Source organism: Seriola lalandi, unplaced genomic scaffold (assembly GCF_002814215.2).
Source record: "Seriola lalandi dorsalis isolate HSWRI2012SDOR001 ecotype SW California unplaced genomic scaffold, Sedor1 jcf7180002054758, whole genome shotgun sequence".
NCBI classification, from domain to species: Eukaryota; Metazoa; Chordata; class Actinopteri; order Carangiformes; family Carangidae; genus Seriola; species Seriola lalandi.
Genome location: NW_019525311.1, coordinates 1,822,666 through 1,849,508, shown reverse-complemented (window position 1 = coordinate 1,849,508; position 26,843 = coordinate 1,822,666). Strand labels below are relative to the sequence as shown.

The 26,843-nt window shown below is 42.5% G+C and overlaps 1 protein-coding gene across 3 annotated transcripts in view; it reads right to left on the bottom strand.

Moving 5' to 3' along the window:
• Positions 1–26,843, bottom strand: part of LOC111668750 (neuropilin-2-like) — a 96,456-nt gene that overhangs the window by 32,408 nt on the left and 37,205 nt on the right. For all 3 annotated transcript variants that reach the window (XM_023424863.2, XM_023424865.2, XM_023424864.2), the window contains exons 5-11: positions 24,944–25,099; positions 24,698–24,867; positions 20,433–20,588; positions 12,308–12,452; positions 8,247–8,422; positions 7,564–7,737; positions 6,058–6,202 (exon numbers count right to left, since the gene is read on the bottom strand). In XM_023424863.2, coding sequence (XP_023280631.1) covers positions 6,058–6,202; positions 7,564–7,737; positions 8,247–8,422; positions 12,308–12,452; positions 20,433–20,588; positions 24,698–24,867; positions 24,944–25,099 — 1,122 coding nt within the window. The remainder of the gene's footprint in view (positions 1–6,057; positions 6,203–7,563; positions 7,738–8,246; positions 8,423–12,307; positions 12,453–20,432; positions 20,589–24,697; positions 24,868–24,943; positions 25,100–26,843) is intronic.

Genomic DNA, 26,843 nt, shown 5'->3' with positions numbered 1-26,843 from the left:
GGGGGATTGAGGGGTTGTTACAGTAGCACTGGCAGGACACAGGAATGATTGCATTCTTCTAATGGGAAGGGAGTCAAAGAAGGGGTGGAGATGGAGTAGGTTCTGCTGAAGCCACAAACATCTGCAGGCTCTAGCTCCCTGCCGACACCAGCAGGGTCATGTCTGTAACTTTATGAAATAAAACAAAGGAATCAGCTTTTTGTAAACTTAACTCTTAACTTCTCATTAAAGCAAACCCAGCTACTTATTATGGTTTATTTTACGTGACCTAGTTTTAAAAGAGTTTGGCTGAAATTATTATTAATAATGACTTGATAATACTATGCATCTACCCATTGCATGCTGTTTGAATACTATTAAAACTACTAAGAATAAACTATTTGCCAGGACGCTTGGATATATAATTTCTAAGAGTAAAATGCTTCTAATAAAGTGCATCTAATAAGTGTCATTACTATTTGGCAAACTGGTAGTTGTCATTGTTGGTAAATGTGTTTATATAATCACACTGATCTCAGGGGAGGGGGGTGGGGTAGGGGGGGGGCAGGAGGAGGAGGAGCAGCGGAGAGATATGAGTGGGTGTAACTAAGGACACATCCCACCAATCACATGAAAGGGTCTGGACTGAAGCCACGGCTCACATGTGAAAGCGATCAGCAATGTTGGACACACACACACACACACACACACACACACACACACACACACACACACAATTGGCTAAACCTGAACGACTGGCTGGAAACCTGGAACAGCAGAACACCTCTAGAATGTTCTAGAACTCTAAACAATGTTCCCTCCGGGGTGCCGCTGTAACTATGGATGTGTTTGAGTGTGTTTGTGTGTTTTCCCATGTCCAACATCATCAACGTGCGAATGCCAGATACAGTTCATTCACTACTATTTATTACAATGTTAGTCATAAACTTCCTGTTATTTTCTAACCTTTATTTAGACTCCCTACAGGACGATTTGACCCAGTATTTTTTTCCAACAGCACGCTGCTTCACATTCATAAAAATTCACATGCAATCTTGTCTTTTCTTGGACTGGCCATTGTTTTTTTCTTTGCTCAAAGATTCTTTGTTGAGATATTTCAGAGATTCAAACTGACACACGGTCAGACATGGGGCCAACCTGTTTGCCATAACTGGCCCAGCTTCACGTGCCGCAGAAACAAGCCACCAGCCCTGAGTGTTATAGTCTACCAGCTGCAGTGCCCTTACTGGGTTAATCATTGTGGTTTTGTTGGACCACAGTGGTAAGGGGTTTGTTTGGCAGTGTCTGAGATTTCATGACAAGGGAAGATCTGATTCAAAGAGCAACAGCAGATGAATGAAAAGACTCCAGACACAAAGCTGCTTTCTCTCTCTCTCTCTCTCTCTCTCTCTCTCTCTCTCAGTAGCTCTATGCTCCTCAAGCACCCCACCCATAACATTATAGTTTTCAATAGAGATGAGAAACTAAGCGTGTATTTACAAAACTAATAACAAACCTTTGTCGTTATGCCAAACAGGTGGTGTGTGTGTGTGTGTGTGTGTCTGTGTGTGTGTACATATGTGCCTCCCTGCCAACAACTAGGTGTGGAGTGAAAGAGATGAGAGCATAGCAGATGTCCTGATAGCTCAGTCATTTAAAACATGAACAAATCTGGCAGCTTGGCAGCTCTCTGTTCAAATCCAATAGGTTACAAGACCTAAATTACATGTTGCCTCCATAGCTAGCGTGAATGATTAGAATGAGTCCTGCAATAATATTCTGGCTTTTGTTTCTGTTTTCGCACCGAGGGTTTGGCGCAATAATGAGATGCTAAACTACATTATTGTGTGCCCCCCTAAGAACCCTGGATCCGTAATTTTGGATTTCTTCATTGTAATTGGGTGCTGAGATTGTCTCTCCCATGTGAGGAAATTGTTTTGCAGCCCCGAGGCCAGGTCAGTATGCTTCATTGTAAAGTATGAAAACAATACAGGGCCAGTAATGGAAAAGCAAAGTCTGTGTGAGTTTGCTAAAGCTGATGTTTGGAGGATATGAGGTTTCTGACTGACATCACATCGTATTGTCTTTTTCTCTACTTTTAAATGATGAATAATTTAGCCTGAAGGAGCTTACACATAAATACAGAGACACTGTTTTCGGAGACTATGAATGAGAGGATGCTTGTCTCCTTATAGTTATGATTGTTGAAGACTAAATATTGACGTGACTTATATTATATTTCAAATGGTCCAGGTTTATTTATGACGGACAGCTGACAGGAGGTAAACTTGGATACAAGCTGGTTTTCTCATACTGTAATTCCAATAGTCATACGCTCAATAAAATGCAACAGTGACCTCACCAGTAGAGGTTTATGTTCTTTCCAGGGTCCACATAGAAAAAAAAAAAGAGAGAGGAAGAATAGAGGTCTGCAAACCAACCACTGAATAATAGAAGGGCCACTCTGATTGCTGCATCCACTGCAGACCCGGCCTCTTGTGTGTGTATATGCTTGTGAGCGTGTCAGTGAACATGTGATTGCCTCACACTGATGATGTCCCCTCTTATTTATTCATCAGTTAATCAATTCACTCCTTCAGTTCCCGAGCAGCTGAAGGAGACAAGGCGGGGCTGCGGCTCGACTGTATACACTGAGGGAAACATGGAACTCCCACAGTTCAGATTTTATAGGAGATACAGGCCGCCCCTTTTAATGTGATATAATGCTTGGTGGAAAAAAGAAATCGGGGCTTGAACTGTTTTTAATGCCACCTGTTCAGAGGAAAGGAAAGTATTAGGTGGAGGAAGGAAAATCAACCTCAAAGGATTTCATTTGAACGGAGATGGAAAGGCGGCGTTTAGTCTTTTCCTGTACGACTTTGTGTCTTTTCTTCCCGTCTTTGTGCGTCTATGCGTTTGTGTGTCCGAACTCACAGGAGAGGTTCACTAGAGTTACATGTGTGTGTGCGACTTTGTGTGCTTATGTGTAAACAGCCGTGTTCAGTGGACTGAGGCTGATGCACTCTATTAAATATTTTATCTTCCTTTACAACTTCAACACTCACTACACACACACACACACACACACACACACACACGCGCACAATAAACACACAAGCAAGAAGAGAAACAAAGTGTGTTTTGTCTTGTCTTTGGTTAGATGCTCTTTTCTCTCTTTTCGTTTTTATAGCACCGGCAAAATCAATGTGCCTGCATAGCATGGTGAGTTCATGCGTTTTCCTGTGTTATTATCCTAACGTCACCCAACATCGTGTGGAGACAATTAAAAACCAGAAATTCAACTAAATCAACTTGCTCTGAGCCACCAAGATGTAGAATTATCTTTGTGTGTGGTGTTTAGGTATTTAGGATGGTAGCAGCAGCGGTTGCTGTAGTGATCATGTGAAGTGGGAATGAACTGTTATCATGTCTAATGCACGGATTACATCCAGAGGGCAAACATCTGGCATGCAGACGCAGACAGCCAGACGAGCAGACAATCAAAGCAACTCCAGTAGCCAAGAGGTTGATCCGTACTGTGATCATGGAGATGATGGCTGCAGATAGGGTGTTCATGATGTTATTATGTGCAATAACAAGCAATGTGTTTGGACAGAAAAAAAAAACACTGCTGGTGCAATCACATAGGTTGCAGCCAGCAGGATTGGAAATATTATAAAACATTTATCTCCATTAAAGGGAAATAATTTGTTGGCAGTCTTGGTATACAACAGTCAAGGTCACTCTTACTATAGTGTGCCTGAGGGTTTCACATCAGTGCCCTGATAATTTAGATTCTGCTTATTGCCAGTCACCTGAAAGTCATAATTAAAAAAAAAAAAAAAGAAGTTTCCAAGAGGAAAAATATCCTCTAATCATGCCACTTTCATGTCCTCTCATTAAGGATGTCATTAACTGGGAGACATAAAATTTGAGCTAAGTTTGAAACCACAAAGTGTAATGAGAAAAAAAAACTTTGAAATAGATGTAGAAAGAAGTAAATGGGCTACAAAATAATGCAGTAGTTCTGCTATCTTTTTAATCATGTAAAACCATAAATCTACAATGAACGATAGTGGGTGAAAGGTGTTACAAAAAAAACAAAACACTAGTAGTTTCAGTTTTCCACTGCCACTACCTTTTTGTTAGATGTATTATTATAGAGAATACTCCACGTTTTCTCACAAGTAATTACTTGTTCTTCAAACTAAAATCTCTCCCTGAGCCAGACTGTAAATCTGTATTATGCCTGAATTTGATGTCTGATGTATCCATGGTAACCTGTTAAACCCTGTGTTAACAGCAGGGGAGGTCCCTTCTCTCCCCATCATCACCAGTTCCCTGGCTAGTCCTGACACATCTAGGATGTATCGTTTCCTTCAGGCCCTCTGTCTCTCTCACACACACACGCATGCGCACGCGCGCACACACACACGCACGCACACACATACACACACACACACACACACACACACACACACACACACACACGCCATCAGTTGCAGCCAACAGCCAACTTCAAGTCCACTGGGAAATGTACGTGTCATTTCCTGTTCTTGTCTTCACCTGTAAAACGTCACAACCTGACTACAGCTATAAGATGTGATGCCACATGAAGAGGAGAGGAGAGGAGAGGAGAAGAGAGGAGAGGAGAGAAAAAGAGAGGAGAGGAGAGGAGAGGAGAAGAGAAGAGAGGAGAGGAAGTTGGCCATGAAAGCAGCATTTTTAAACAGGCCATTTGTAACTAATATATAAAGATATGGTTGAATCTAAATATACAGTTTTTTAGATGTAAATATAATAACTGTTATTGAGACTGTATTTGGGCTCTGACTTTTTCATTACATACTGTAGGATATAAATTATTAATATGACAACCTCAGTGACAGGGTGTCCATTGTCTATACTTTATTTGCTGGTGAATTTATGTAGCACATAATTATTACTAAGGTTAAGTAATAAGTAAAGACCTTTGGACTAAGGTCTGTTGTATTACTGAAATTATTGTGCAGCTGAGAGTAATTTGCTTGCCACGGCAAATAAACTGCATACATCAGTGACATATTGTACTAAATGGTACTTACAAAGCTAAATACAGACACCTATAGACTACTACTTTGCATTAATCGCCACTTACACTAAATTATCACACTTTATAAACAACTGTTTATTCCAGTCCTTCAGTAGAGAAATATATGGAAGAGTTGAAAAAGAAAGGATGTTTTTTCATCTTTAACAGAAAATGGATTGGTCGTGAAAACCAAAGTTAAGCAGACCGTGTACTGCACATAATCTTCCACTACACACCAGCTATATGTTATGAACATAACAGGCTGTGAACACAATACAGAACAACTACACAGCTGGCCACTATTAGTAAAATTCCCATGACCTAGACATGTTAATCCCCATCCAGACATGTTGCAAAATCTCCTATAGAGCAAGATGATTAACGTCACCCACCGCTTCACCCACACTATGCACATGAGTTTATAGTGTATACAGTACATACTGTATACACTATATACACACTCCAAATACAGAGGCAGAGACACAAAGCTATAAACAATGGCAGATTAAAATACAAAAGTGTGCGCACACACACACACACATGCACACACACACATAATTTAAATACTGACAAACACACAACTAAACATGCACTGAAACACACTCTTATAAAACTTCACAAAGACATTAATATTGTGATTTACACAGTACATTTCAAGTCAGTAATGTTTTTTTGGTAACTGTGTTTATGGATTATGTAATATACTTAAATATGCAGCAGTATAATAATAGTTATGATGATATACTATGTATGATTTGGACAAGATCATGCTTGATCACAGTGTGTGTGGTATTTTATGAGTGGCTCATACACAAAAGGAGGGCACTGACACTGTGTTAGTCTGACTAGTCTGTTTATCTGGTTGCATTTCTTTGCACGTGCACAAGCGCACACTCCTGCAAGCTCAGAGTTGTAAGTTCATCTGTGTGCAAGTGGATTTCTATGTTGCGTGTCTATATTTCTGCCTAGAAGTGTGTGTAGCCTTCTGTTATCGAGTGTGTTCTTACCAGGCAGGTCACAGCCGAGGACCTCCATCCTCATGCCAATCCCAGCGGGCGACCACCTCTCCGGAAAGACTCTGATGTACTGGGCCACTATCTCGTCGAACCTCCGCACCTCTGGAGTGTCGTAGTGGCTGTTCCCCTCGAAAATCTAAGAGGAGGGAAGCAAAGGCAAGTTGATAGGGATGTTAGAAGCGTTTAGAGCATTGTTAGAGAGAGTTTTCCTGTGTTCACAACGAGTAATGAAGTAAGGATAAAACATTTCTCCCCTGGTGTTAAGGATATTTTCCTGCCAATTTTGACATTCCTGAGTTCAGTTCATGCACTGAACAGGAAAATCTATCTAATGGCCAATTTCTGTTGCCGGATGACAGCTGCTTATTTAAAGTAGGGGTTTTCAGGGGTACAAAAGATGGAGTGACAAGCTTTGACTCATGTCAAATGTCAGAATGTGCACACTGATACCGATACACAGTGGGTGAGCTTTCTGAAGCAATGGAGAAACGTGCAAACAGCAGAGGTACTCAAATTTTGTCATTTCATTGCCACAACACTTAAAACAATAGGAAAATGGTAACCTTGTCTTTCCAGAGTCATATAACATTCCTAATCAGCATTGTTTCCCAGCACAGTGTGACGTGCCATAAAAATAACAACAGAGGGTGTGTTTCCTTTGATTTTCATATAATTTTTTGAGGCGGCTTGCGGAACCCTCCGGCAGAAAGATTTATTACGAGCTGCAAACCGACTTGACTACACTAATGCTGTCGAAAAAAAAAATGTGGGCTGTGAAAGTTGTAATATTGGTTTCATTAATTGAATTGTATCTTCTGTCTCCTCCATTCTTGGAATTTTAAAAACGTATGATGAATTTCCCAGGATGCTCATTTAAAAAGACAGACAGATGAGAGAGAACAGGGTTTTAGCATCAGGAGAAAAGCCAGGCACTCAGTAGTACTATTAAAGGGTTTTAAGACTGATTCTCAGAAAAGAGAACGGAGTTTAAAGTGCCCTGTCTCATAGTGCGTTAGATTGCCAGCAGTGTTGGGTGGTGATGCAGGAAAGACATTTTTAATTAACACCCATGAGAGACAAATAGACGATGAGTGAACGAGGGGATAGAGAGACAGAGGAAGGCAGAGAGGGAGAGTACAAAGGACTTACAGAGAAGCAAAGACAGAGGCAGGGAGAATGAGGAGTGAGGTGATTAAATTGAATTATTATCAGAGCTGAGGCTGTAATAAAATGGCTTTTTTCTTTTTCTTTTTTTTTGTGTGCTGAAAATGACGAGGCCGAGAGAGAAAGAGACAGACGCAAAGAGGGAGGGAAAGAGAAGGAGAGTGAAGAGGGATTTAGTTGAAAGACAGCTATAAATAAAACTACAAATCAGGAAGAACTGACAGTGACAATCAGAGAGAAGACAGTACATATGTATGTGTCAGACAGAATGATTATGTGTGTGTATGTGTTTGTGTGTGTGTGTGTGTGTGTGTGTGTATTCCCCTCCTTCACCTTAGCAAAGCCCGTCTTGCTGTCGGTGATGTAGGTCCACTCTTTGCCGGTTAAGCTGTGCGCCAGTTTGTACTTCCTGACAAACGCTCTGTTCTCAGCGCTGGTGCTGCCCTCCAGCCCTCTTGCACCCTGGGTAATAATACCACGCACCATCTTGGGCACGCCGAGGTCCACCTGCAACACAGAATTACTAATGTTAGCTCGCTGTCTGCACCACAGAAGCCACTTTCCACATCTCCCGCCTACTGTGGCTTTCCCTAGCATATGATCAATCAGCTGGTCTTCGCTTAGAGAACTCTTGAAAAGTTCTCAGGCTCCACATCCAGCTTCTTGTTTGCATCTCTACATTACTTCCTGAACGGGATGTGAGAGTGTGACGCACTTTGTTGTTTTGCAGTTTGCAGCATTGAGATCTTTTGCTTTTGTATAATATCGATTCATTTTCTTAATCTTGTCTCCTTCATGTTCACATGGTTTATTCCTCTAATATCCTCTGCTACACCTTTTGTTTGCTGAGGCCACCAACTCATAACATTTACTGTCTGATGCAGTAAAGTGAACCTCACCTGTAGCCCCTTACTTTCAGCGTCTCTTTTGCAATTGGGAACAAGGGACTAGTTCTGTAGAACATAATATTGTTCTGTTAAAAAAGAAGAACACTTGTAAAAGTTACACTGACATACCTGTAGCCACTCCTCTCCCGCTATGGGTTGCGTTGGGTTGGGAAACCAGCCTGACCGACTGGCCACCAGCCTGGCCGCCCCCATGGAGCCGTGGATGTCCCTCATGGAGGATGCAGAGATCTGGGAGTCAGGCAGCAGCCCAGACAACATGCCCTGCAGCTCTGAGCAGGGAGCATCTAAACAGGAGACAGAGAAAAGGGAATAAGGATACTTTATATTAATCATTACATAAACTGTTTGATTTCAAATACAGGTGGGAAGGTGATTTCTGTTCATTTTGCTGGCGTGTTAAAATCAGTCCACGATGGGAATGAAGGTTGATGCATTTTCTTAAGTAATATTATCATTGCATAGTGATGCAGTTTCAAGAAGAGACTGTTTAGAAAACAAAACTTTGCGCTCCTCTCTCTTAATGTTTCAAAGATCTCTACAGCATCAAAGATTTAATAGTCAGCTGCCAAAAATGTCCAATAACCAAAAGCACAGGACAAACAATATGAAAGCCTAATTGCTGTGAAAAGACTCATACAAATTTGGTCATTTTTTGCATTAAAAAGATTCATGTTAGATCTTTGTTGAATAAACCAACAACAAAGACTTGTTAATGGACTCGCAAGTTTCAACTGCAGCGCCGCACAGAAATAATATAAAATTGACATAAAAATTAAGCAGATGTTTACTGTGATGGATTTTATTCCTCAAGAAAATGTGAAATGAAATTAGAGGCTGCCAAGAAGGTAGATATTCTAGTGAAAAACAGTTTGGAGTGCTGGAAATGTAAAGTAATTTGAAAGTAACATGCCGTTTATCATTATTCTTTAGAGGCTATTGGATTTTCTGGCTAGATGAGATTGCTGCGTTGCTAAAAGATCTTCACGAATGAATGTGACTTTCAGGTCAGGAATAATTTGGTGCAACCATTTGATCTCATCTCGGAGCAAGACTCTTGTGTGGCTTCAACATGAATTGTTAAAACAACAACTAGTGTGTTAAGACTCCGCAGCCCTTCTGAGCTGCTTTCCATCCACCCATTTCATTATTCTTCCTTCCTACCGCTGCAAAGTTGATGCATAACTTTAAACCGAGCTACCAAAGGGGATTCTTCATAGGGAATTGAGCCAGAGAACTCCCAAACAGACGAACTAAATGAAAGCATGTTGCAGATCAAAGGGATGCTGTTTATTACACTGACAAATGTGCTTTAGTCTAACAAGCTGCAGAATATGGTATCGCCATAAATAATGACAAAAAAACTAAACACAGGGAACCCACAAAAGTGACCACTTCTATTTGGAAATGAAGAGAAAACATAATGGGATTAAAGAAAAGATGAAAGCAGAATATGTTAGGGAGGGAAACAGAAGGATAAATAAAGAGAAGAGGAAGGGGCAAGATAAAAGGTGCAGGAGGAGGAGTTAAAGGACAAGGAGGAGATAAAGAGACAGACAAAAGGTCAAACAGAAAGATGAACTGAAAAGAGAGCATGTGAATAGAAAGGGTGTGAAAGATAACGAGAGATGCGAGCGAAGAGAGAGAGATGGAGAGAGAGAGAGGAAGGGAGAGCAGATTGACAGTGAAGGGTGACGGTGATTGATGGTGACATTCTACTGGGCTTCGTGGAGATGAAAGTTTAATGTTGTGACGTTTGCAACCGCGCCTCACTATGGTAAATAATGAATCAACAATAAACAGCAACAGCTACAGCCCATGCTAGATGAGTTCCCTCAAGCTCTGTAACAGACCTGGAAACTGATTAGCCAGAAGAAAACTCTATTATTATGTTGTTTATTTGATGTTTTTTTTTTTTTTTTTTTTATTTCTGTTTCAGCAGCGACTGAACTCCAGCAGCACGCGTTTTAATGCAGGAGGGCAGTGGGAGTCGATGGGAATATCATCTCTGGAGATCACAGTAACAGAAATAGCCAGATATCACACACCAGCAGGAGAGCCCTTAAAGCTCTCTCTTCCTCACACACACATTTATATATACATATATATATATATATATATATATATATATATATATATATACACACACACTTGCACAAAGCAATTCAGTCACCAGCATATAGTAGTTGCAGAGTCAAGGTCTCTCACACATGTTGAAACACACTTCTTCACACGCATGCTCTTGATGTTCAGCCCACGCACGCACGCACGCACGCACGCACGCACGCACGGGGTCACACAAAAGCTGTAAAGTACACCACCGATGCTCCACCTGGCCAATACACACATACACACAAATGGTTTTACAAATGCACACCACACTCACACACACACACACCACACAAGCCTGGTGAGTAAAAAAAATGATAAAGGCCCTAAAAATAAATGATTGATAGCTGCTGCGGGGCTGAAATAAAATGAGATTAAGGTAGGAGAGAAGGAGGGATGGACGAAGGGAGAGTTGAATGAGGCAGGGGCAGGGAAGATTTAAGGGAAGGGATGGAGAGAAAATGAGAGAGGGCGAGAGAAAAGTGGGAATGAAAGCTGTCAGCAAAGGCAAGGTAAGGACAGAGGGAAAAGCAGAATGAGAGGAAAGAGAAAAAACAGGGCAACATTGAAGAGGGATAGGCAGAAAAAGAGAAAGGAGTAGAGCGAGAGACATAAAAGTGTGATTTAAGTTAATGACATGTCACTGACTGACTGCTTTATGTCTGCCTTTATAGGCCTGTCTAGGGCATTATCACATTCCCCCTGGCAGTGTGTTCATGGGCGTGCTTGTCAATATGTCTATGCGCAGGGAAAAGAAAGAGAAAAGATACTGCATGGCTGTTAGCAGGTATGTTTGGTTAGCAAGTTTTTCCTCTGCAATTTATAGACATATTTTACTGAAAGTGCGGCACAGCGGTTTGTTTTGCTCTAAAGCAACAAACTCCTTCATCCTCTTCCACAAAAGACAAACTCGTCTGAAAACGGTCACGATTTTTGCATAAAAAGTCAGCCGCATGATGGATTGCTGACATTCCAGGGTGGCAGACATGGGCGATATCCGGGGGAAACAGAAATGGCCGAAAGATGTGTCGAACGGCTTCTCAGTGCTGAGAGTGGTGAGAAAGGTAGGGTGATATATAATGCAATTTCAGGTGTTAAAATAGGGTAAAAAATGGGCACTTTGTGGAAAAGAACACAAGCAAATTTACCTGATATATGTCACGTCCACAACTCTTTCGCTTGCTCTCTCTCTCTCTCTCTCTCTCTCTCTCACATACATTCACTCACACACACACACACACACACACACACACACAGATTCATATTGTTTTGGTGTGATTGTGATTTGTGTGGGTGCTGAAATAGCCATCCTAGATAAGAGCATATCTGTCCCTCTCAATGGCCACTACGATGGCAGCAGAGAGAGGCCCTAACCTAATAATGATACGGTGTAGCTGGGACACACACACACACACACACACACACACACACACACACACACACACACACACACACACACAGTCTAATTAAGTTTTATCTATTTATAGCATTGAGCTGATTATGCTGGTTGAAATCGTGTTTGTTTGCCAGGGCTGCAGATGAAAGCTGAGAGCCTGTTACTCTCTGATGTTATCACCCACACATCACACTCTAGTATTATTCTATTAGGACCGAGAGTGTTTCTTTTTGTGTGTGTTTTAGTGTGCGGTGTGTGAGTGGGAGACAGAGAGGGAGGATATGTATATGAAAGAGTGAGGGCAAGAGTGTGAGTGCACATGAGAGTGGGTGTGATGTGCGCCTGTGAAAGGGAGAGAAGTATGAATAGAAGCACTGGATGGATTGATGGATGGACAAATTACTGAATTATTTATCATGAGATTATTTAAATGAAGAGAGAGAAAACGATCCTTTCGCATTTGCCTGTTCTTCTCCAGGAAATGTTTTCTAAAAGAGTTATTTTTGCTCTGACCCACCTTCTGACCCGCTGTAAAAGCCAATACATCACTGGTATAAAACTTGGCAAGGCGACTACTGTGTTTTCACAAGAGTGATTCCCACGGGGAGACTGACAAAAAATTTTAAGAAACTCTACAGAAAAAGAAACTTCTCGTCATCGTTCTTACCTGTAATCTGACAGCCGTAAAGCTCGAACCGCAGTGCAATGCCGTTCTTCCAGGTCTGAGGTCTGAACCGGACGAAGCGGGCCAGCACCGGCTGTGGGATCCGATTGAGAACCACATCTGTGGCGTCAGCGTTGGCATGAAAAACCTATAGAGAGAGAGAAGCATGGGACATTTAATGTAGAGGAAGGGCAGAGGGAGAGTGAGCTGTGACACAGGAGCTCAGGTTCAGGGTCCTCTTAAGGGCATCTCATGACAGCTCAGGAGATTGGACACACATCCTCGAGGTCAGCGAGACAAAGGACAAAGCCTGATGCCACTGGGTCGTGTATCATTAGCATTCTGTTCTGCTGGTATCAGTCTCAGGTCTGCAGGTTAAATATGGAGCCGGAGTCAAAATGAGGTTAGCCTAGCTTAGTATAAAGACATGACATAGGGGTAAACAGCTACCAAGCAGTCTTGAGCTGACTTACTCACACAGTGTTTGTTTAACCTGTGCATATACAGAAATGAAAAAACAACAGCTTGTGATTTTAGGAGGAGTAACATAAACAACACTATCAGAGCACAAGATAAAGACTATCAAACAGCTGGTATCCATAGCAACACATATTAATGTTTCAGTGGTTAAACTGACTCGGGACAGCATAATTTAACACGAGACTTTCTCCTGTATGCATGTACATACATAAACACACACTCTGAATATACTGTCTGTTCATAAAGGAAGGAATGAGGTTTTCTTATACACACACACACACACACACACACACACACACACACACACACACACACACACACACACAGTGTGAGGGCATGAAGTGTGCAATAAATCAAGAGTGCAAGTATGTGGGAGAGCATCCTCTTCCCAGACCATCCTCCTCTCATGTCCTCTTGACTTAACGACACACACAGACAAACAGACACACACACAAAACACACACAGAAAGGAAAACATCTTTACTTCTTCACGCACAGACAGCAAAGAAAAACACAGTCACCCCAAAACACAACACACACAACACTGTATTCACACATGCTGTTTCCAGACACAACTGTCTCTGACACACACACACACACACACACACACACACACTATGTCTTTCCACCGCCTTGCACGTTGCCCTCCGAGATCCTACACTCCCCAGCATGTGCTCACACAAAATGATTTCCTCTGAAAACACACAAAAATACAGATGAAAGGAAATTGAATGCCAGCGCCTATGGCCAGAAGAACTCTTTTTGTCTCTTGACACCAAGACTTTATATCTGTGTCTATCAGTCAGTGTCATCTCTGTTGGGCTCACCACAGGAAAACACAGCTGGGCTTCTGCTCTTCCCCCTTTCATTTCACTTTCTTCCCTCCTTCTTGTCTTTCTCCAAGACATCTCTTTCCCTCTCTCTCTGTCTGTCTTTCTGTCTCGCTGCCATGATGATACTGCTATAAATTTAAGAGAAAAAAAAAATCCATCCTGTTGTTTCATTACAGAACCTCAAAGGCTGTTTTCCCTCTGTGTCTCTAATACTCTTTCTATTATGTTACATCAGCACTGAAAACACAACATAGTGTGTTTATTACAGAGAGCAGTAAACCTCATTCAACAGAGCCAAAGGCCTTGCAATTACTTGCTTGGGTAGTCATTTATAGATGTTAGCTTTGTTTTAGGTGTGTGTGTGTGTGTAAATTCACTTCTTTCCTCTTGTTCTCAATCCATTAAACTGCAGGACCTGTCAGGGGTGACAGAATATGGATGAAGGTGGTTTCTGACTTGCAGGAACAGGAGCAGGCTACAGGCCCAGCAGGGAATTGAACCCATGACCCACTGGGTGTACAACACAAAGTCAGACCCAGTGAACTCATGCCCTCACAGTGGCCTTAATACCAGAAACTGTGACCAGTTAAATGATGGAAAAATGCCCAAAGGCCCCAAAAGACTTAATTGGATTGTGGCAGCAGACTGTAATTACAAGTGTGTGTGTGTGTGTGTGTGTGTGTGTGTGTGTGTGTGTGTGTGTGTGTAAAAGTGTAATTATGAAGTCTCACTCTTAGGATTTGGGGGCTGGCGGGTGCTTTCTGATTTCCCTTGGTGTGCACTGAAATATTTCTTCAGCACATGTACACACATGCACACACACACACGCGCACACACTAACACACACATATAATTTGTTGTACCTTCTTTTATGTAGTGTATGTGTACATAAGAGTGTACACTGTAGAGTCTTTAGATTATTTTGTATGCGTGTGTGTTTTTGTGTCTAACCTTGTTGTTGTCCTTTACCAGCTTTTAAATTGGCAATGGAGAATGTGTGTGTGTGTGTGTGTGTGTGTGTGTGTGTGTATGTGAGAAGGACTTCTGAGAACTGTATACAAATTATCCATGGACATGAATCTAGTTTTTCTTTATTACCAGCTTTGTTCAGGGTCAACAAACAGACTTGCAGCTCTATTCAAGCTGCTGCTTGATGCACTGTCTCACTGTTAAAACAGCTGCTTCATAATCTCTTCAGTAAACTTAAGTTGCCCCTCGCTGTCTAACACAAAGATTTTCTTTCTAAAGACAGTCAAAAAATGATCTCTTAAATATTCTGAATCAATGCTAAGCTGACCTCACTTAAAATTTAAATATGCTTTTTTCTACATGGTGCATATTTTACCCTGCTGTGCGACTTAAACTGGAGTTTTTTAAACCTTCCTGCTCGGGCTCATTAACCCATGCTGGAGTGATTACTTGTGTAACTTCTCATTTGTTTCTGTGTCAGGAGGTGGATCACAGTGAGCAGTGTCACAATAACGTCAACCTGTGAGTTTAAACAAATAATAATGTATTAGATTGATAACCTGGCAATAATCAGCCAAATTAGGCATAACCTAAGGTTTGTGCACATTTATTACCAAATCTATTTTTGTTTCTGTTACAACAGATGAAAGCCATCCCCCTGCCCCCTCCAGGCTCTGGCTCTGTGGTGAGAATCCATAGTGACAAGATGTAAGAGGAGATGTAGCAACCCTGAGGCCTTAAACTCCTAAATTCACTTGTAGCAGTCTCTTTCTAAAAGGTTTGAATAACAATCAGCTAATGGACTACACCTGCAACCCAGCTCAGGTTATTATATGTGTGTGTGTGCGTGTGTGTGTGTGTGTGTGGAGGTCTGTGCAGGTTTGTTAAAGGTCCGATGTTTCCACCTGTGTTAAGGGACATGGAAGATGACACCTGGGTGAACAGATGCTTGACTTTAAACCTCTTTTTCTCTCTCTCTCTCTCTTACACACACACACACACACACACACACACACACACACACACACACACACACACGCGCACACACACACGCACACACACACGAAATCTTATTCAAATGTTACTTTTATCTCTCGGAAGTTCAAAGGTCACAGACATGAGGTGAATCTTGTTTTCTCCTTCTCTTACACACACCCACTCTACTGAATACCAACAGTGTGCAGTAGTCAAAAGGCGACTGACCAGGGCTAGCGTGTAACTACAGGATAGGAAAAGAGCATGAGGAGGAATATGTTCAGTTGTGTGTCTGTGTGTGTCTGTGTGTGTGGTCGTGTCGTGATCCTGCAGGGCCACAGTCAGTCAGCCAGCGAGGACCAGCACAGACGTGCTGAATTATTCAAATGTCCGCGCTGTGCGTTTTGTGTGTGTTGTGTGTGTGTGTGTGTGTGTGTGTGTGTAGGCAGAGTTATAAAATAGTAAAACAAACCCCATCTCCTCTCATTTCATCACACAAGGACAAATACACACACACACACACAGACTTCAGGGAAGTAACCTGACTTTGACAGCTGAATCTGAGTGTGTGTGTGGGTGTGTGGGTGTGTGTGTGCGAGACAGTACAGTGCACAAATCTCTCAAACCAAATGACACATGGCAGCCTTATAATATCCCCCTTTGTCCCTTTCCTCTCTATTCCTCTCCGATTTTCTTTCTTCATTTGTCACAAACTCTTTTCTCCCGCTCTCCTTTGACCTCACCCTCCCTCCTGCCTTTCCCTCACCTCTCAGCCTTCCTCTCTCTCCTCTGTCGTTTTATTTTCTTTCCCGTCTCCTGACATCCTTTTCAGGCTGTGTTGCTGAGACCTCTGATCTATCCAGAGGGACTTCTGGTCAACACCCTTGTCTGCATTTCTCATTATTCCTCCTCTCCTCCATGACTCCGTTCATCCGTCCATCCCTCTTTTTTTTTGCTCCTAGGCTCCCCTGTGAACACTTCTTCCACCCCCTTCTGCCTCTCTCCTTCACTCACTTGTTCCCCTATGAACCTCGCCTCTCTGCCTCTGGTTTCCACCTCTCGTCCTCCCTCTGCACCGCTCAGGTCCTCCTCTCTCCATCAGTTCAATGCTTGACTGGTTGACCTTTTGCTTGTGTCTTTCTTTCTTTACAAATTTTTTTTTTCCCAACTTTCCTACACTTTCCTCTCATCACCATCTCTCTCCCTCCCTCTCATTCCACCCACGTCTCCCTCCTCCATCCTTCTCTCTCCATCCATCCTCCCTCCCACAGATTAAGGTGGGAATAGGAGGTTTTGGTCTTGGCAGCGGTCCAGTGTTGTAATGGCCACAGACAGCTCTGCCTGCAGCAATTCAGCAGGGCTATGTAATGACATTTGTACCACATCGAGCTTAAATGTACCTCAACTAACAGAAGGTCTCAGACTCCTCCGGACAAAGACTCAAACTGAGACAACATCATTTCTCAACCTGAGACCTGGGGTCACTGAAAACCGCTGCTTCTCTCTTGTCATGTGGGCAACCTCCCATTACCAGGCCCACAGCCAACTCTGCTCACTGAATCATACGGCAGTTTGAGTTATACAGACAGTGTCATTATTTCTTTCCGTTCCTGTGTAATGCAAGTTCGCATGTGCAGTGCAACGATCAGACATGACCTGATCGTAAAGAGAGGATGTGAAAAAAAAAAACGCCTGCTGCGCAGTAAAAAGACGAGATACTGATAAAGAAAAGCATCATTATTTATGGATATAAAGAACGAGAGAGTTGGCGAAGAATCAACCACTTACTCTGCTGCATGTGTCTTGAGTCGGTATCTGTCATTAGAGAGCCTGTCAGTACAACGCAGGAGCGAATGCTGTATGAATATTACTTCCTCCATCTCGCCAAAAAAAGTTTCTGCAAGTTAACATGTATTCCATATGTTCCATCTGGTTCACAACAGGCCTTTAATGACATTATCAAATACATTACAGATCACACAAATCATCATGATGCTGGGTGACAGTGGCGCCGCCCCTATGGGCTGGCTCCCAGATGTTAAAAACCAGTGTGTGTGTGTGTGTGTGTGTGTGTGTGTATGTGTTTGTGTTTGTGTGTGTGCACAGTGGCTGCTTTATTAAGACTTACTCATCTGAGACAAATTTTAACACACAACAAAAATGAGGTTGTAAACATACATTGTGTGTGTGTCTTTGCGTTTATGTACACGCATAGTGTGTGTGACTGTGCACGAGCACACACTGTACACCTTTCTTTTCCTTCTGTCCATATGGCTCCCATTAATTTTTGTCCTCCTTTAATGCCTCTTGCTCATAAAACACTAATTCAACAATTCTTCCAGATTAGCACACACACACACACACATACACACACACACCATCACTGTAGCCAAGCACAAAAAGTCATTCGTCCGAGCAGCATAAACTTGCCTGTCTACTTCATGATGACTTTCTCAGCGACATGCGGGGGAGAGGGAGAACGAATGATGGAGTGTCGAGGGAAGGGGAAAAGAGGGGAGACGGAAAAGAGTGCAAGACTGGAAGGATGAGGTGACCGAAGATGTAAAGAGGGTGAACGAGTAGACAAGGAGCGAGGAGCTGATGGATGAAGAGATTTTGAGAGACCTAGAGGCAAAAGGGTGAGTGAATAAAAATGTTAAAGAGGAGATGGATGGATTGATGGACAGTGGGTTCAACAAGTTAAACAGTACTTCTCCATATATCTGAAACAGTAGGAAGCTACACTTTCTCAAAAGTAGTAAATTAGCAATTCCGATGCGAGGCTGTCATGCAGATTTAAGTCCAGACAAAGAAAAATATCACATGCTTACAACCGATCCCTGCCTGAAGTGATCCGGGATCTGCTCTCAATTATAAAAACTATTTCCTTGAATTATCCTGTGAATGCAGACACAGCATTTCACACACCCAAACTATAAAACACTCTGCCAAAAAAGATCCTCTTGGCCAGTGCTGCTGAGTGATTTATGTGCCTTTCTAACATAAAACACACACTCTCACTTACACCCCGAAAGATGATAGAGACGGTCGGGGTGGCAAGGCTTGTGCTGACTGGCCGTCTGAGGTGTGTCAGCTGAGAAGGGACATTAGGCACCGGGATGCTGACACCATCGTTTCATCATCAGATAAATGACCATCGCTCTCTTCACCTTTTTGCTCTGCCTGCTCTTTAATCTCTCCCTCTCGGAACAGAGGAAGCACCATAACATAAAGGCTGTATAGGCCTGCAGTATATGTATATATATATATGTATATATATGTATATACTGTATATGTATCTGATTAATTTTACATCCAGTTGACGATATACAGTGGTGGATCCAATGAAACGATCAGCAACTCTGAGCTGAACCATCAGATTACTGCACAGACTGACTCGCCAGGGGGCCAAATGGCTCAAAAGACCCTTGCCAGTTGGCTTGATGTGTGTGTGTGTGTGTGTGTGTGTATGTGTGTGTTTGCAAGACAAGGGAGGGATATTCTAAGGGAGCAGAAGCTGGTGCTGCTTTATTCTAAACCCCTCCTCCTCCTCAACGACACACATTCATATGCACGTGCACGCACACGTAGCCCCATATATCTCTCTGGGCAATCAGCTTTGAAGCAGCTTTCCAGGGCAATGGGGGACTCAAGGGGGATTATGGGTGGTGACACCAACAACAAGCCCCAAAACATAATCATTTATCCGTTTTGCATGTGGGATTTTTATTGTTTCATAGCATGGTGTCAACAAATTGCTGCTATCTGACTGACAGCACAGCTGATTTGATAAAAAATGACTGATTTATCAATTGATTTCACATTTTTTATATCACAATTCCAATGTTTTCTATTTATTAAAAAAAAAAAATGCAACTTTACTCCACATCACATCGATTAAATGATCAAAAGCGTTTCTATTCAATTTAACCCTCGACTAAGCTTAATAGCCGTAAACTTGCCTGACACTCACTTCTATTTGCTCTTTCTTCTATCATACCTCAACTTATCCCGACTACCTTTCCCCACGGTTCCCACTGTTTTATCCATCAATCATTTCTCTGGGAGTTAGCTGCAGCTATAAGCCTTACGGGATCTGTAGTCCACAGAGGAACGCCCAGATGGTTAGTCTGGATCTCCTGTTTCCCTCTTGCAGCAAAAGAAGTATTTGAATGTACAGTATGCATCTGCAGGCGTTAGTGTTCATGAAGGAATCAGGGTTTATAGCACAAAGCTAGACGTGGCATTAGACCGCAGGACAAACATATGTGGGGGAGAACGGCTGCGATAGGAAGAAAGAAAAAGCAACCACAACCACTGGAATGCTCCTTTCCTTAATTGCCGTTGCAACCTTTTTAAAGACCCTCAGACCTGTCTGCTTCATTTCTACCCGCACCCCGGACTGCAGCACACTCACTGATGACACATCATGCCTTAACACCTCTGAGAGAAGCAGCTTAGAAACCCTGTCCAACCAGGTCAACATTAGGCAGAACTCTGACCAGTGAGTAACAGAAACCAGATGGGATGTTAAAAGCAGATTGCACTGTAAATGTAGTTGCATGCAATGATGTAAGGACTCACTGGGAGCTTGGAGACGTGTGCTGATTCTGGCTTGGTCATAAACCTTTAAATGAAGCCAACTGAGCAGCAGTGGAACGGCTGTAATTGCAGACACCGTTTGAATTTTGGGAGTGTGGTCAACTCTTGCTGCATATATTCCATCTCATATTTCTCTCTACCACTTCCATGTGGGCACATGTCGAGGCGTGTGTGTCACCTAAGAGCATCCAGACTTTCTTTAATTGCCCCGTCTAGTTTGCAGGCCCTCCGAAGGGAGTGTATGTTTGTGCATATGTGTCTTAGCCTACCTTATGATTCTTGCCATGTCTGTAGACCATCCAGTCCTCTCCATTGGTGCTGACCTCAAGCTTGAAGGTGGTGACATAGTAGGTCTTCTCAGTTTCCTTCGAAATGGCGCCCTGCGTGGCGATGCCTGTCAGCACCTTCAAAGTATGGAGGTCCACCTGTTGGCCAGGAAGACCCAAGAAGTTTTAATAAAAATAAAAACATCATAAACAAAACATTAACGAACGCAAACAAGCTGAGAACAGATCGGTCAGCTGGTTTCTGAAGGTGTGTCTGGTGAAGGCTATAAAAAGCTGAAACACACAGCGACCCAGTGGCACAACGAATTTAAGAATAAAAACCAAAACGGTTTGACATAACAGAAGAGAAATTAAAAAAAAAAACACACACACACCTATTTAAATCACAACCAAATTCCCTCATCATTCTGATCTAAATCCAATCCTATGTCTACATCATACACCCGACAAAATAAAAGTCCTAAATATTAAAGATAGACATAAATTCACAAATATACGCCTGAGTTTATCAGCATCCATCTCTCACCTTCACCACTCTCCTTTCCTCCCCTCCTCATCTCCTTCTCTGTGCTCCTCTCCTCTCTGTGTCTTTCTCCTCGCAGATCGATAGTAATGACCTGGGGCTCATTTTAATTTCCTCCCATACAATAGCCATAATCACCTCCCCATCCTGATTGTGGATGCTATGCTACGTGTCTGGCATGCTGTAAGCTGTGTTGCATTATACGTGGACAGCATTGTGCGCTGGATGGGGGGGCTTCAGACTCCTTTATTTCAAGGTCCCTCAAGTAGATACACGTTTGTTTTGCTCCACAGTGTCTGAAATGAGCGCATCAAGCAGAACAGCGTTGCTCTCTAAATCATAATAGAAAGTTAAAAAAAAATATACAGTGGGGTCCAGAAGACTGAGACCACTTTTATAGATTCTCTGGATTTGTAAAGGAGCCTAATGAAACAGGAGCCTACATATTTCTGGGAATATATTTTAACACTATTAATGAACAACTGCTGGGCTGTAACGGGCCATATATAGTGAAAACTGCTTTAAAAATGTTGTTGGCAGCTAACGGGAAACCCACCAAGACAGGATATTTATTTCCTGCAACTTCTTGCTGCTGTAAAATTAATCTTTGCACGAGTCACTGAGCTCTACATCACAGAAAACCTACATTTTCTTTAGTTTAACATTATTTTGTCGATGGTTATAGAAGCTACAACAGTTCCTCATCACACCTGCAACTGTTTTTAACATTTTTTACGCTCTCCATGCAAATGAATGATTTTCTACATGTTGGGATGTGACTGGAGAGCCTAGCTCGTACTTAACTAAAACAAGATTTTAAATGGATAAAAACAGGGGATGCAGACGGAGCCAGGTTCCAGACAAGTAAAGAGCAGAAGATGAGAAAGGCTGTACTGTAGGTTATAACATTTATTCTCCTCCACTGGAGCTGTTGAAACCTGTAGATTAATCAGAACTCTGTGTGTGTGTGTGTGTGTGTGTGTGTGTGTGTGTGACGTGTCCCACTGGGGTATAGTACAAAACACCGGGGGAGGTAAAATGCTGCGTTTGTTATCTGTCAGAGAGACAGGTGTTTTAGATTACTTCCAACACACACACACACACACACACACACACACACACACACACACACACACACACACACACACACACACACGCAGACACACACACAGACACACACACACACGCGCACGCAGGCCTGCTTAGGGCCAGACAGAGATCCACCAAGACAACTAATCAATAGTCCGGAACCAAGGAGAGGAACAGATGAGTAGAGGTAAGGAGTAAGGGAAGAGAGGGAGGTGAAGAACAAATAAAAGAGAAAAAGAAAGCAAGGGGGGGGTAGGGGGAGAGAGAGAGAGAGAGAGAGAGAGAGAGAGAGAGAGAGAGAGATGTGAAGTGAGGCTTCCCAGGAAAGGTTCCTCATCAATCACAGAGCTGTTAGAATAATGGAGCCACCAGTGCTCACATCATCAATCTGTACCACACCTTACTGGACCAGGCTAGAATCAAATAGAACAGAATGGAAAATAGAATAGAAAAAGCCACATTAGAGAAAGTGCCATATGGAGAGATTTAAATCACACACGTGGCTCTTGTGCCAACATGGCAGCACACGCATGCCTGAGCTGCATGGGCACACACTACTAACCCTTTCAACAAACACAAGCACACTCAGTTATAAGAGACCACGGGGTGCAAGATTGAAGAAGGAGAGGCACATTGGCATTTCTGACAGCTGCTTGTCAAGACAGGAGCTGTTGCACACACACACAAAGAAACCACACACACACACACACACACACACACACACACACACACGCAGGGGCTTTGGCCTCTGCTAGGCGTTAACGCAGGGGAACAGCTGAGAGCCTCTGTGGAACGCAGCAACCCGACCACAACACTGGTGACCACAGAGACAGAGAACGACAGGAGGAGAGAGATAGAAGCTGCGTTTCCAGCCAACTGTCAAACCAAATTTATGCAAAGATCTGATGTGTCACAAACAATAAAATCCAAATTAGGGGTCTTTGCATGGATTGAGGAGATTATATGGGCCATCATGGAATGTCAAAATGAAAAATGTGGAAAGAGTGTTTCAGCAACGGATTCTTTAATGGCAGCTCAGTTTGAGAGTGGGCTGCAGAGAGAGAGAGAGAGAGAGAGAGAGAGAGAGAGAGAGAGAGAGAGAGAGAGAGAGAGCCTTCAGCTGCAGTGGAGGTAAAGACAGGAAGGAAGTATGAGACTGATGGGGCCTTGGACTTGTGCTGCCTCTTGGCCACAGCTCCTTTCTGTATTTTTCTGGCACAGAGTTTGGCTACAGTTGAGCTTTGACAATCAAAAACACTGCTTTTATTCAACATTGGCCTGTGACTACCTCTGATTGTGACATTATTCATCCACATTAACAGAGGAGGTGCTGTCCATACACACAAATTAAAAGAAGACAAGCTGCCTCCAACAAGTGAGTCAGGTTTCATCTCTGCAGCCAACAACCTAGGCTATTTGCCTTGTTCTTGTGTCTTTGAGCAAAACTCTGCTGCTCAATGGCTCCTGCGCTGTTGACTGAACATTAGACTGAATTCTTTATATAATTTTCTACAAATATCTTACATGCATCATGGGCTGTCTAAGCCCTTAAATATGATGTTAGACCTTAGTCCTGCAAAGCTAGGCTGAATCTGGCCAGTTTATTATTTTTTTTTTTTTGGAGCACGATTGTCTGGGGAAATGTTAGTTGCTAAAACGGATAATCAACTGAGTTTTGCAGCTATAAGCCCAACCAGTCAGTAACTACTAACAGTTTAGACCAGTAGGTTCCAGCCAGGGGTGTGGGACCCCACAAAAGGTTCATAAGCTGTAAATGTAAGAGGTCACAAGACGATTCACAGAAAAGGAGAGAAGAAAATATATATTTCTGCTACAGAAAATTATGTTTATTTTCTCCTGTGTGTTCAAATAATAGTTTCTTTAATTTACAGATTACTGTTAATTTTATCCCTGGAGAATAATTTCACAAATAAAAACACTGAAATTACCGCCTCACAGTTGTATGCCTCTGCCAACCAGTCCAGCTGCAGTTAATTAGCATGTGAATTATTGAGTTTTGTGTTTTATGTGGTCCTTGACCTTTGACCTTTGACCACCAAAATCTAATCACTTCATCTTTGAGTCCAAGTGAACGTATGTGCCAAATCTGAAGAAATTGCCTCGAGGCGTCACTGAGATATTGTGTTCATGAGAATGGGACAGAACGGACAGAGACAATCCAAAAACATAATGCCGCCGGCCGCTGCTGTCGGAGACATGGAGATCTGAGAGGGAAAGATCAGTCTTTAGTTGAACTGGTTAATGTATACAACCTATAGTGAAGGCCGGCAACTAGCCTCTGCTTTGTTATAAGGGGTCACAGATGAGGTCAAAAAGGTTCAGGCGATGATAAACCAGAATTAGCTAGCTCTCAAATTAATGTGTTCTGTGTGTTTGTAGAGTTAGGTATCGTAAGCTATAGATCTGTTCAGTTTTCATCTGTTAGCGTAGTGAAGAGCTGTAAAATGTGTGAACACTTGCAAGTTATTAATTCAAGTTAAAAAGCCCTAATGGTGGTTTATGACTGGAACCATGTGACTGGACTGCCATTCAGTCATTCTTTGCAATTGAATATAAAAGTGGAGCTACAAGTGAATGCTACCGCACTCCTGCTCCTTGTTTCCAAACCACATACCTGTATGTACTCCCTATTGCTGTCCTCATTGGGCGTCCATGCGTTGTCATTGTAATTGAGTCGGGCCTGTCGCGGCAGCCAGTGTTCATCATAAAAACTGGACGAGGCGGTGATCTGGTCATCTGTGATCTTCCCCGACTCCATACCGAACGCATTACTGCAATGGAAAGCTGAAGGGAGAGGAGAGGAGATTCAGATGATTGTCATCTTTTTGTTTAGAAGCAGCGAGTGGTAACTTATACTTACTCTCACTGACTTCCTTGTGCGTCATGTTGTATCGAGCTGAGAAGCCATCTTTAGCCACGGCCATGTCCGTGTGGAAAGACAGAGAGAGAATCCCAGTGGATGACTGGATCTCTGGCGGCACCCTGGTCCCACAGTAACGACCGATCTGAGGGCCAACTGTCAATCAAACAGGAATTATGTGATTAGGCTTCAGTCTGTTCAAACTCTGCCCGCAATTTCTATGTGTCAGGATTTATTAGTTTATTTATTTGACTCATGAAACTGTGTTACACGAAATCTCTCTCAACCAGATGTCAAGGTGGTTTATTACTCTTTCAATCCTTTATCAATCTCTTCATCCCTCAATCCTCACATTTGTCTATATGCTTCACTACTTGCATCGTTTTCTCTCCGTTCCATTACCTCTATCTCTCCCTTCATCCACGGACATTTGCCCGTCGCTCCGCCCTCTAATGTCAGCACCCCTCTCCCCGTCATCTATCAACTCTATCTCTGGACTGGACGTGGCTTTACAATGTGTAGTATGTGTGTGTAAATCCAAGGATCTAAGTGATTCCTCTACTGTCTTCTTCTCTAATACCACAACTTGTATATGTCAACACAAACAGATGAGTGTGATTTGGAGCCCTAGGGGATGCGTGTGTGTGTGTGTGTGTGTGTGTGTGTGTGTGTGTGTGTGTGTGTGTGTGTGTGAAATGGTTGGAGCACAGATAGTAGATGCTACCTCCTGACTCCTGTTTCACAGACACACACATACACACACACACGAGGAGGCTTGTGAGGGAGGAGGAGGAGGCAGGAGGAGGATGAGGCAGAAGACAAGAAAATAGCTGGCAATCGATCAGTGGTATTGATTTTTTTCTTCCCTTTTGGAATGGGTGGATATTTGAAATAGGGCTCTTGAGCAAATAATGGTAATAACTCTTTTCTGTATGGTGGTGGAGAAAACAGGAAAATGAGAAGAGAAGAGAAGAGATGAGAAGAAATAATTTCAATAAATAATTACTGATGTCTGCATGAAATTCTGGTCAAACAAATTTAATATTTCTTTAGGATTTAATATTTAATATTTCCAGCTTACGCACCAAAACGCTGTCTCCGTCTGTTTATGAATTTAATTTCAGCAGCGTGTAAAGCAAACAGAAGGCACATTTACCCCTTGTCTGACCTCTGCAAACACATATGTGGTTTCACACACACACACACACACACATACTTACAACTACACCAATGTCTCTGCTACTTAATAGATTAATTCATTCATTCAGTATGTGGATAAGTTACAGAGTTAAGTTTTAAGAGGAGGCAAAAACAGATTAAACCCTGACTCAAAACACAAACATACTCATCCACATGGGGGTAAATGTAAAAACACAGACCCAAACAGAATAACCACAAACTCTTCATATTCATCTGATCTTCTTTTCCTTTTTCTTTCACTCAATAGATCTTTGGGCCTCCACCCTTCTACCCACACCTTTAACCTTATAAGAAACACACATGGTCATTCTCTTTCCTGCTCATCTTCTCTTCCTGTTTAGGTCCATGCAAAGGGTGAAACTTCTGTCCTTGACCTCTGAATCCCATCCTGTATATTTCCTTCCCCTTCAACCTCCCACTCTTCATTTCACTTTCCTTCTTTTCTCTTCATCCTGCTATTCTTTTTATAGTCTCTCTCCTTCACTCATAGCAGAACTTTTCATCCTCTGTTTCTCTACCACTGCTCTTTTTTTTTTTTTTTGCCTTTCTGGTCATCTTCTGCTTTCAACTTTGCTTAACCTCTCTTGTCTTCTACTAAATCCTCTGAAAAAGAAGGAGTAAAGATGCCCTGGCTTTTTCTTCTTTAACCACCCTTCTTTCCTTCTACCATCTCTGACCCCCCCCCCCCCCCCCCCCCCCC